Source organism: Sceloporus occidentalis, unplaced genomic scaffold (assembly GCF_023333645.1).
Source record: "Sceloporus occidentalis isolate IW3139 unplaced genomic scaffold, rSceOcc1.0.p SCAF_143, whole genome shotgun sequence".
Lineage (NCBI taxonomy): Eukaryota > Metazoa > Chordata > Lepidosauria > Squamata > Phrynosomatidae > Sceloporus > Sceloporus occidentalis.
The window spans coordinates 263,307-276,099 of record NW_028317123.1 but is presented as its reverse complement, the minus strand read 5'-3'; the positions used below and the strand labels follow the sequence as shown (position 1 = coordinate 276,099).

General features: G+C 42.0%; 1 protein-coding gene across 4 annotated transcripts; it reads left to right on the top strand.

Annotated features, from left to right (window-relative positions):
- Positions 1 to 2,338: 2,338 nt before the first annotated feature.
- On the top strand, positions 2,339 to 11,360 carry LOC149280919 (MAGUK p55 subfamily member 2-like). Of its 4 annotated transcripts, none has more exons than XM_089499884.1 (12): positions 2,339 to 2,375; positions 5,231 to 5,322; positions 5,996 to 6,148; positions 6,495 to 6,644; positions 6,746 to 6,973; positions 7,063 to 7,194; positions 7,761 to 7,866; positions 8,146 to 8,214; positions 9,141 to 9,302; positions 9,616 to 9,818; positions 10,880 to 11,008; positions 11,184 to 11,360. In XM_089499884.1, the coding sequence occupies exons 1-12, from the start codon at positions 2,339 to 2,341 to the stop codon at positions 11,358 to 11,360; spliced, it is 1,638 nt and encodes a 545-aa protein (XP_089356010.1). The 4 variants fall into 4 exon arrangements, with proteins under 4 accessions (XP_089356010.1, XP_089356009.1, XP_089356012.1 ...); XM_089499883.1 differs by lacking the exon at positions 2,339 to 2,375 and adding an exon at positions 4,112 to 4,187; XM_089499886.1 differs by lacking the exon at positions 2,339 to 2,375 and adding an exon at positions 4,124 to 4,187 and having other exon boundaries at positions 5,231 to 5,346.
- Positions 11,361 to 12,793: the final 1,433 nt, after the last annotated feature.

Sequence of the window (12,793 nt, the reverse complement as noted above, 5' to 3'; positions counted from 1 at the left end):
ACGGTATGATTGGCCGCTAATTAATTACCCCTCTGAATCTGCCACCCAACGTCTAGCCAACCTAGGCCAGAACCAGACATGATGGCTTTTTCAGCGGTTTCTGTATTTACATCAAAATGATTCTTTAAAAGGGAATATGATTCTTATTTACGATATATTCCCTTGACCTCCATTATAGCAAATATAATGACATAGCTCAGGTATTTATGAATTAATATGTCCCGTTCTGGCATTGCCGTTACTCGGTTACTCCAGGAAGTGACATCACATCCTTGTGGTCAGTGCAGTGAGGGCAGAGTGAGAGCCCCGGCACGACCCGGTTATGGGCATCTCACAGACCAGTACCGGGTCCTGGCACCAAGAAAAACTCTGGAGTCCGACATCAGGACACAGACCTCCCACCCCTCCTAATACACAGACCTCCCACCCCTCCTAATACACAGACCTCCCACCCCTCCTAATACACAGACGCCTCAACCCTCCTAGTACACAGACCTCCCACCCCTCCTAATACAAAGACATTAGGACACAGACCTCCCACCCCTTCTAATACACAGACATCAGGACCCAGACCTCTCACCCCTCCTAATACACAGACATCAGGACACAGACCTCTCACCCCTCCTAATACACAGACATCAGGATACAGACCTCTCACCCCTTCTAATACACAGACCTCCCACCCCTCCTAATACACAGATGCCTCAACCCTCCTAGTACACAGACCTCCCACCCCTCCTAATACAAAGACATTAGGACACAGACCTCCCACCCCTTCTAATACACAGACATCAGGACCCAGACCTCCCACCCCTTCTAATACACAGACATCAGGACCCAGACCTCCCACCCCTCCTAATACACAGACATCAGGACACAGACCCCTCACCCCTCCTTATACACAGACATTAAAACTCCTATCATTCACAGTTGTACTAATAATAGCTAAACCTTCCTTTAATGTTTCCAATCAGAGTATTCACCTATTACCAAAAGTAAAATGCCAAAATAAAACATCATTTCCAAAATACATAAAACAGGATCAATAAAATATAACCCGCTAATAATAGATATTAGTATAATAATATATTCATGAAAACATGTTTTGAAGTATAAACTAATTGGTTTAATGTCATATATATATATCTATACAAAGTCAGATAACGGAAATTAAAAAAAATAGATAAATTGTCTGTTGGAGGTTGCCCCTCACTGTACCCCTAAAGCCCCCCTAGCACTAGAATGACCTATTTCTGATGCTACCCCTTTAAGAGCCAGCAGCATCTAAGCTCTGGCACAGCTGGGCGATAGGAGGTATATCACGACATTGATACCCAGATACCCCATATCCTGACATCTAGACCAAGGGTAGGTGTGTAGAGCAAATATGCAGATCCACCGTGTCTTCGCTTTGCGTGCTTACGATATATGGGTATAGGCATAATATTGATGGAGAAAAACAACAACATTTACAGAAGTGTGTCTATGTATATGTTTTTTTGTATAATATTTATATGTTATCGCTGTGAGAATGTTTATTATTTACGCATATGGGTGGTATGTGTATTGATTGCGCGTTATAAATGAAGGATTAGTGTATGAAGCTACCCCACTCATCAGCTATTACTAGTTCATTGATAGAGCACCAACCTATTCCGCGGCGCTGTACAAAGATTTCAATTATTTCAATCTGTGGTTCACCTATAGCTATTCTAAAATGTGGTATTTTAAACCCCGATTCTGCTGGAAGGCTATTCCCTGTATGTATCACCCTTTCTGTAAAATACTACTTTCTTCTACCCTAAAGTACAAAATCATAGCTTCCAGTTCTATTAATCATCCCGATAACAAAAAATTTAATTTTTTTATGTTTCTTGAGTTTTTTGAATTGACCCTTAAATAAATTCTTTGTATATTGTTCAAGTAAAGTAAAAATATTATTATTCGGCAGATCCCATTGTACAGCGCTACGGAATAGGGTGGCGCTATTTAAAGCAATAAATAATAATAATTTGTTTCACAATTAGGGGGGATTCCGTCTATTATTGTCATCAGTATGAGATATAGTGGCACACGTGGTCCCAAGGGGCCCTTCTTATGTTGGACAATGATCATTCGATTGTCGGGAAGGTCACATGGAGAAATAGGCTACGCACTCTCGCTGCGGTCCACGCACTCGCTGGAAAACATTAGAAAGCTGTTTTAATGACAGTTTATTGGAAGGTGGGTTGTTTTGTTATATAGAAATCAACGTTATCATACTGTTTTTTATTTGTGTTCTAGGACACAGAAGCTTCATCGCTATATCTATCTGACACTAAACATACTTGGTGACCTAATGCCTGTCGCTGTACCCTCCCTCGGCTCTGAGTTTGGTGAGTATCTTCTGAAGGATCTCATATATACTTGTATACAGCACATATAATACATCCTAAGTGATCTCTAATTAATCCATATAACCTGCTTCTTATTAATTACGTCGTCCTTATAACTTTCTGATTGCTTTATATGACTTTACTATATAACCCCTCCTATTACACCATATAATCCCTCCATATAATCCCTATTATTCCATATTACCCCACCCTGTAACACATACTACTCATATAACCCCTCCCTATAACACCTATTACTCCATATAACCATAGCTGGGAATTTCCAGGCTCCCGCTCTTCAGGGGAGGGGCTTCACAATATGTGGGGTGAACAGCAACAGAAGGAGGGGCTAGCTGAATATGGGTAGGGAGTGGCCATACCTAAATTGCATTACAATTGCCATGACCCATAGAACCGGAGAAGGACTCATCGTGGGCAGAGCTATGGAGGGTCCTCAGTGGGTTGTCCTCAGGCTATAGTAATTTTTTGTGAATATCCCAAAATGGCAATTTACATATATGAACAATTCTCGGACCCCTATAAAGATACATGTTATTTCTCTGTGATTGACGAGCGCACTGCACATACTGACTGATACCAGTCATTCCTTGACTGTGTCCATGACTCTCAATGATCTCTTCCCACCTGTCTTTCTTCTTCCGCCTGCCTTTCCTCCTTATTCCCCTGTGATGTCATCTTTATTATTTCCTCTTTCATTCCTTCACAGTTCCTTTACTTAGTCCCCCCATTTATCTCTTTCATTTACTCCTGTATCTCGCTCTGCCTGTCTCTTTTTCGCATTATATTCTCCCGTTCCTCCTCCCCCTCGCCGTTGCTCTCTGCCTTTTCCCCTCTCTATGCTCATGTCATATTGTGCAGTGATTTCTATTTTGCAGACGCCTGTGAGTCCAAGGGGAGGACAAATACCCAGATAAACATTAATACATACACCTCAATTAACCTATATACTGTATACGTGCATCCATTCAAGGATACATTTGTATGTATTTATTTAGTCGATCTGTCTATCTATCCAGTTATCTATATATTTATCTAAGTATTTGTGTTTTTATAATAATAACAATAATATTAAAATAACAATAACTTTTGCAATCAATATTTCTATAAGTATCTGGGAACCCAATGGTTAAAACTCCTTGGATCCAGCCTGGTACCCATCCTGTATAATCCCATGGTTACCATGGAAACTAGGGCTGATGCTCAAAGCACAGGAGCTTTAAAGGGGCCCCCACAAGGGGGGTGGAATAGTAAGCAGCAAAGCCATAAAGAGACAAGAATACCTATGTGTTCCCCACCCACCTCCTAAATTCTGCACCTTTTGGCCTTAGCCAATCAGCATTCAGCGGTCTGTCGTCCCTACCAGTAAAAAAAACTCTGCTCTTAACTCCTTGGAGGATCTCAGGAGTCCCCTAAACAGGTGGAATGGCCACTATAAATACACACTATGTGGGAGCTGTCCCCATAGCCGAGTCTTATTATCCTGCATCCTCTTTCCAGCTCTCAGCAGCCATAGCATCTGGTTAGGAAGCAGGTTGGTCGGGTGACCTTCGGGGAGGAGTAAGAGCAGGGAGAAGATGCACAGATAAGGCAAGACGAGAGTGATTCTCGGGAGCAGAAGACTTGGACAGCAAGAGGAACGAGAGTTAGAGGACTAGAGGGACCAAATACACAGAGAGGGGTAAAAGTAGGGAGGAGAGACAGGTCTGCCGACAGGTATGCATAGTCCTGTGAGTGGGGTATCAGAAGGGGTATCTCTGGAATCCTTTGAAGAATCTGACTTGCACAGAGAAGGTAACGTGCGGCTAACCTCCCCATCTCTCCTTATGTAACCAATATGCTTCCTAAAGAACCTTTGCCTCTTATCTCTGCACCCACCTGCATCACAAATACAGCTTACGACATCCATGTACCCCCCACCCGCCTCGCAATGCACCGCTTACCTTTCCTTAAACCTCATACAACCCCGGTTATCCCACCCAGGTTTTATCCCACCTTGTGTTTGTCTTGCATTTCTCCTTTATCCTTGCCAACTACTTTGGAGGCAGATGCCTCCTACGCTCCCGCTACCTGACCATTGGCTTCCACAGGTATAATGCACAGCAGTAATGTATATTTGTCCCTCCCCAACCCAAAACAAAGCTCAAGGTGTGGTTTTATTATACTATTTACTGTTCTTTATCCTGTGTTGCAAACATTTTTCTTCTGCAATAATATTAATCTTACCCTACCAAACCCAACCTCATAACCCCAGTCTGCCTTCAGCTCTTCACCATCGCTCCTCTAAAAAGCCACGTCTAGTTAGTAAATCATCTTTGATACTCTTTAGCACAAATGCAGTACTTTTAGTGGCCTTTGCTCTCCCACCTAATATACCAATTTCTACCCCCCTAGTAGGTATTCCTTCCATCTTCACACCGTTTACTGTTAACTCATCTGTCTGTGTTACATGTTTTAACTGTTTCCCTATCATCCATGTTTTTGGATCTCCAGTGATACAGTAGCAGGTTGCACAGACGGAGTGTGGAGTCTTGTGATGTGCCTTGGTCTCCATTCCCATTTAGCTTGTCATTTGGTATATTTCTGTAAATGCTTCTAATGCTGTCTCTTGGGTATATTCGAGTGCTTGACTCATTGTTACGTCTGTCATACTATCAGATCACATACCCTGGCTCTGTGTTGAATCCATTTATGGACCTAATTCAGAAACATTAATATTTTGAAGGCCACATATCTAGTCTTGCAGATACTCTTGGGCTTTAATCTGTGTTGGCGAGACTTTTATAGTCGACAGCAGATCCTGTAGAATATTTCAGAGCTCTCTGTCTGTTTTACAGCCATGCAGGGAGTCTTGGAGACACCCACCGATATCCCTCCTTCTTCTGACCTGGATTTGATCTTCCTCAAAGGCATTATGGAGAGCCCAATGGTAAGACGCTGGGATGGAGCCGAAGTACAAATAAGGGAGATAGCATGGAGGAGGAAATACATTTTGGTAGGAGATATTGCAGATTGAAGAATGCAAAGATATGTCAACCGAATGGTAAAGTGTAAGAATGAATGTGAGTAGGAAAGCGTGATCAACGAGAATGTAAAGATGCTAATCCAACCAGGTCACAAGATTATGGATTATTAGGAGTTTTCTTTATGGATAAAGTGACATTATAGTTCCAGATTACACATGTTTTAGAAGCAATCCCATTGATTATGGTCATTCAGCTTTGCATCCTAATATTACCTGGGAACTCTTAGGGTTTGTCCCGGAGTTTCAGGCGTTTTACTTCAATCTTAGAGTTTCAGGGTGAAGGCGCAAACCCTGAAGGGCCACACAGCCTGGAGCTGACATATTTATACTCTACATCGATCTGATGATATCAGGCAAAGAGCACAAGCCTAATAAACTTTGGAGGGTGCTGACACAAACTGTTTGATCTTTGCAATTGTAGAGAGTAAATTGTATCCTCATTAACTGAATGGAGGGCTGCTCTCCCCATCATCTCTTCGTCATATTATAACATCTATATAATCTTTTCATTCTTCTCGTCCACCTTTGTATCATCCAGGACTTCTCTTTACATGCCTTTCTGCCCTTTTCTGTCCAGGCTCATGAGCGGATGGAAGAGACGCGTCTGGAAGCTGTTCGGGAAAATAACCTGCAGCTGGTGCAGGAGATTCTGCAGGATATGGCTGGAGTGAGAGATCCTAGCAGGGCAGCAACTGAGTTGCAGGCAATCCTTCAAGAACCTCACTTCCAGGTGAAAGTCAAGGTCACCTCCTTGTCTTCTTTCCCCACAGACTATAACAAATCCAGTTTTCATTGCCTCCTTTTATGTATTTTCATTAAAAGATTCTATCATTGTTACAAGTTGTTACATTTTCATTTCATGTCTGTAACATTATTTCTTCCAGTATTCCATTGTCTTGTTGGTCCTCTAAACACCTTCTAGACAGAGTAGCCCATATTTTCTGGCTATAATTGACTTATATGTTGACACCAAAAGCAGAATGCCTCTTGTTTTAGTTAATTTATCAAATTGGGTTGACTTGACATCTGTCTTTTTCCACCTTCTTCCATTTTTCTCACCTTTCTTTCAACTTCAGTCCCTTTTACAGACCCATGATTCTGTGGCATCCAAAAATTATGAGACTCCTCCACCCAGTCCATTGTTGGATCCCACACTGAATAACCAGCCGGTTCCACCCGATGCAGTGCGCATGGTGGGAGTCAGAAAGAATGCTGGAGAGCACTTGGTAAATTGGGGCAGATGGGCCATGGCAGATTGGCTGTGTCATAGGACTGTGTCTCAGGGTAGCAATATTTCTGTTTGTACATTTGTAAATCCTTCCAACAGGGTGTCACCTTCCGTGTGGAGGGGGGAGAGTTGGTTATTGCCCGGATTCTGCATGGAGGAGTGATTGACCAGCAAGGTCTGCTGCATGTTGGAGATGTGATTCGAGAGGTGAATGGCAAGGAGGTGGGGAGCGACCCCCAAGCCCTACAGGAGATGCTACGGGAGGCCAGTGGGAGTGTGGTGTTAAAAATACTACCAAGCTACCAGGAGCAGCACCCCCTGCGGCAGGTACCCTTTCTGTACAAATGACCGCCATTCTTTTGAAAGAGGAAACTGGCTATTTTGGTCACAAAATATAATTAATGCTTCTGTTCTAGGTGTTTGTAAAATGCCACTTCAGTTATGATCCATCAAATGACAGCCTGATCCCTTGTAAGGAGGCCGGGTTGGCTTTCCGAGCTGGAGACCTCCTCCAGATCGTCAACCAAGAGGACCCCAACTGGTGGCAAGTACGTGTCAAATTGGTAATCCTAATTTTAACCCTTGCATTTTAGAATCCATAATATACTTGCGCATATCCCTTCTATGGATATAGTCCCAAAAAACAGTATCCATAATGCACACTTGATTTATAACGTGTACAGAGTTCATTCTTTCACCTTGTTTATTCTTTTCTCATTCTCCTTTGCACACTGTTGATTAGTGATTGTTATATACAATTGCTTTGTTTGCTTTGAACTAGCCCCCTATTCCCTGAATGATCTTATTTATTTTTATTTTTTTATTGCGCATGTTCCCTTCACCTCCACACAGTCTTGCTTTTTACATTCTCTTTTCTCTACTACCTCTGCACACAATTGACTATTGACCATTAGTGTCCATCTTGTCTCCTCTTCCCTGTCTACTCCTGCCTCCCAAACCTGGCGCATGCTTGAAAGCTTATCCACATACAGTCTACTAATCTTCTCCCTCGTACTCTTGAATCTGCTTTCTCTTGAATGCTCTTGACTAGTCTTTCTTCTCGTGTCCTATCCATCTTATCTTTCTGTTCCCTATTGCTATTCGTCCCTTGAAGGCATGCCTGGTAAAGGGTGGCACAGCGGGTCTGATACCCAGCCAGTTACTGGAGGAGAAGAGGAAGGCATTTGTAAAGCGTGATGGAGAGCTGACCCCAAATTCCAGTTAGTACTTTATTTGTCTGTGTTTTATATTTATTGAGTGTTACTTGGATCATATATCTGCCCAAATACATATTTAAATGCATAAAGGGTTTATTAAAGGTAGCCAACTAAGTTTAGGTTTACACAGCAGCTCTATAAAGCCATCAGCAGGGTCCAAACGTTGAAGGACCCTGGATGGGTCGCTGACAGCGGCCGACCCACTTGGTTTTTGCCCAGTTTGCTAGATGGTCAACTTGGCCTGATCATAGTAACACATGTATTGTGTATGTATTTCTGCAGGTGCGCTCTGCGGAAGTATCGGTGGAAAGAAAAAGAAAAGGATTATGTATGTTACCACAAAAAATGCAGGTAAAATAAACTCACATCCATTTGAATATTTCATTTTATATGGGGGGGACATAAGGAACTAGTCGTTTATACAATAGTAAAAATATAGTTACAAAAAAATCAACTAGGTAGAAGCTGCAGCCTTACAGCTGCCCGTCCTTATGCAATGTTTCTTGCCTTTGACTGGCAAATCAAAGAACTGTCTATCTTACGGGTGGGGGTGGTGATTCAGGAGGGGGGTATACATCTTAAAAAAATGATTTTTGTTTTCTTTTGTTGATTTAAAGTCTTATTCCATAAGCACTGGTTAATAAGCGGTAACTATTGGAGTTAATAAATAATCGTTCACAAACTATAACATAGAAGTAGAATAAGCATGTGTCCTGCTGACCAATCACGTGTAACGGCGCTTGCTGTAAGCGCCGATACACCGTTATAAAAGGAATGCCTGATCACGCAAATCGGGGATTCCCTTCCAGTAGGTTGACAGCCACCAGACAGAGGACAGGAGAGACCCACCATGGTCTTTCTAAACAAAGTCCAAAAAAAACAACTCTTTTGCTTAAGGGCATAACAAAATCCCGTCCTGAATGGGTTAATTAATGGAAGACGCATGGGCCTTGCTTGCATCCTGAAAAGTTTTGCTCTGATTTTGCTGAAGTCTGGGTTATATCACCGTTAGCTGAGCATTAATTAGCTGTCTTGAGTGTAAGGTTTATTTTTATGTGCATACACGGGAAGGTCCCAGAAAACCTGGAGATCTTCCCCGTCTCTTCATGCTAGCGCAGAGAGGAATGAAAAATACAAAGGTGTATATGGAACTAAGAAATGGAAGCAACCAAGGAAGGAACGAGAGCTTAAAACATCAGGTTTTAAATAATTGAACGAAATGTATAAATTAACACAAATTCAATGGTCATCTCGCTTTGACTACTTGTCTCTTGCAGAGTTTGACCGCCATGAGCTTTTGATATACGAGGAGGTGGCACGGATGCCACCCTTTCGTAGGAAGACACTCATCCTCATAGGTGCCCAAGGAGTAGGCAGGAGGAGTCTGAAGAACAAACTGCTGACCTTTGACCCATCAAGATATGGCACCACTACTCCATGTGAGTTATTAAGATGGTGTAATACACAAGGGATGCGCACTTCTAACAAAGAAATCTAAGGGCAGCAAAGAGGTAAAACCACAGAATTAGGCCAGATTCAAAAAACAATACAGAGTAACACAAAACGTTAAGCACCGGGAGCTTGGGTTTTACACAATAATTAAGTGGAATTGGCTTAATTGCGTTTAGTTCCCTCAGTCAGCAGAAAATAATATTATCTTGTCTGGATCATTTTTGTTGTGGACATCCTGACGAGTCTTCTTGACTCTTGCTCTCGTTCTGAGTGTGTCTATACCTGTGTATCTCCTCACAGATACCTCTCGGAAGAGAAAGGAAGGAGAATGGGATGGACAGTCGTACTCCTTTGTGTCGCGGGCAGAGATGGAGCAGGATATCAAAGCCGCCCGCTATTTGGAGCATGGAGAGTATGAGGGCAACCTGTACGGTACAAAGATCAGCTCCATCCGGGAAGTGGTGGCATCGGGCAAAATGTGCGTTCTGGATGTCAACCCCCAGGTGAGAGACCAGGCAAATGCGCCATTAAAAAATCAGATGGGTTAAAGGTGGACCTTTCACCTCCCAAAAAGCCAGCCTTAACGGGGGACATCAATCTACACCTAATTTACCCAGTTTGTATGACCACTGTCCAGAGTCCAAAATATCTGTAATTAAAGATCTAAGGTCCCAAATATAAATGTGATAAACCAAAAATGTCGAAGATGACGCATCCTCTTTATTTTATCACTCCCATCAAAAATTGTCATTTCGCGTGGTATATTTGGGGTTTTGTAAGATGACGGCCTCCACATACACATTTTTTTTAAATGTCCCTAATTCATCAGCATTGTAAATAAACAACACACGTGTACCCACCGTAACATGCCTTTTACATGTACATCTATATCATGTACTTAATAATAAATTAATAATAACTAGGGATCCCAGTATAAACAGTGTGTGCTATCTTCTCACCCTATGTGTGGGGGAGCTCTGGCACCTCAGTGCCGCCATCTTTTTTCTAGATGTCAGGGTTGGCTTCTCCTTTGGGACTGATGAGAAGTAAAGAAAGTGAAAGGAGCCAAGAGCGGGTTCCTAAAGTGCTTGAGATGAAAATCTGCCTCGACACATGAGTGACAGTCAGATGATTAAACAGCAAAGTTAACAAGCACGAGCAGCTCTGCAAATAATATAACTGACGGTGATGGATCCTACAGAAGGCTGAGCAAAGGAATACAACCACCCTACTGCAGGCAGAATATTATTATTATGTTCATAATAATTACTGGCCACAAATTCAGTTGTCATACGCCTAACAGTGACTTGGTTTAGAGGTAGCTCCAAACTCCAAATTGTAATCTTGTGACTTTATGCCACCGCTGCCTGTGAGTGGAGCACAGTTAGAGACAATCTCAGATTGTCAAATGCCAAATAGACCATTGTCATTGAAATGGAATAAGTCCATGGGTATAGCGTAAATGGGATTTGGTTTTACATGTGGAGGGGCATCCTGGTGCCCCCCGTGATACTGTCACTGTGATCACATCTGCATCTTAACCCCTTGTGTTATTGTCCCGTAGGCAGTAAAAGTCCTCAGGACAGCAGAGTTTGTACCATACGTTGTGTTTATTGGTGCCCCAGATCTGGATACCTTAAAGTCAAACAACCTTTCTGCCGTGGAAGCTGGTCTGACAGCCAAGCAGCTGTCGGTGAGTATGGAAAGGTTCACCGCTGTCTCGTACTTCTCCCTCCTTTCTTTCTTCTCCCCATCTCTTTCATCTAATCATCTCCCCCTTAACTCCCACCACATATCCTCCATTCTTTCACCATAATTTCCCCTGGTTCTTCCATGCCCACATTCTCGATTTACTCCCTTTTTTTCAGGATGCTGAACTCCTGCGCATTATTGAGGAAAGCGAACGTCTCCAACAGGCGTACGGCCATTTCTTCGACCTCAGTCTGGTCAACTCTGACCTAGACCAGACCTTCCAGGATCTGCAGGTGGCTTTGGAGAAACTTCGCACCGAGCCCCAGTGGGTTCCTGTCAGCTGGGTCTATTAGAGCTCTCCAATTTCCACAAAAAACCCTATATATTTTTAGAGCCATGGTGAACTTAATAACTAGACCCTCCTGCACACTTCATCCAAGTTGTCCTTCTTTCAACCTATCTCCTTGCTCATAACTCACCTAGGTTTAGTTACAGATACATAGCTAGTTACAGCAGAAAAGATCCAATTTGCCCCAATTTGTCTCCCTTTTTTGAAACACGTATTACTTAATTCTTAAGCTCTACGCACACCCCAAGCTTTTGTGAATCCCTTTACTATGTTTGCCTGGTTCCACGGGAAATCAATTCAACTACTGAACGTCTACTACCATCTTCCATCTTTATGGTTCCTTAGATGACCATCGACATTTTGGTATTAGGTTCCTGCAGAACCATCTGATAGCACCTCATTTTAATTTAGCGCATACAAAGAACCCCAAACATTATATCTTCCCAAGATATTTAGGTCTAACCCTCCATTTATGAACCCAAAACAGTTTAATGTACAAGTCGTGATGTAGCCTACATGAAGGACACTTCTGTTGAGGTGATCCTCATTGGAATCAGTATCGGTGCCGTGTTTAGGTCCAAAAAGGAACTAAAAGCAGAATAAAAACGTGTAACACACTTCAACTTAGGATCTCCACAGCGTAACACTGCCAAAAAAAAATGAGCAATGTATATATTTATGAACCCAGCGTGTAATTAATGTGTATGCCTCGTGTATGTGTCCTGTGCTGTATATTTTGGGCTTCAATAAAGAGTAAAATATATATATATATTAAGCAAACCATTTGTTTTCGTATATAAATTTATATATATATATATGTAATAAACTGTACAATATCCCTAACATTTCTGGAAAACATACAAAGGGTTAATTAGATCATTATGAAAGCCTGGCTCGATTATTGGAAACTCCTAAAGGTTCTTTATCTAAAACGATAAAGAAAATAATCAGGATGAGATAGAACAGAGGTAGAATTAGCCCTATCTAGAGGTCATTATAATAAGCGACGGCCAACTTTATATATATATATATACCGATATTATGATGAAAAGCATATTTTTGTGTGCCTCACATAGGCGTTTTATGTGTAGTCATTGGAGGATTTTGTATATTGATGACATGATATGAGATTCTGGAGTTTGGTGAATATGAATAAAGACTCCCGCCGGACAGGAGGGATTTAGCTTTGGAATTTAAATCTAGGCATAAAGGCTCAGATTAAACCAATTCATGTGATCCTAACGGCTTGAAAAGCAAACTTTACACACATTGGGAGTCTTACGTGTATCAAGCGTGTTCCCGGATCAAGCTTTTAGGAAGGTAGTTTGAATAATGAAATTGGGACAATATGGGGATATAAAATGGGAAGACAGAGTAATGAACGGTAGGAGGGAGCAATTAGCGTACACAGAGCAATAACAAAAATTGGGTATAACC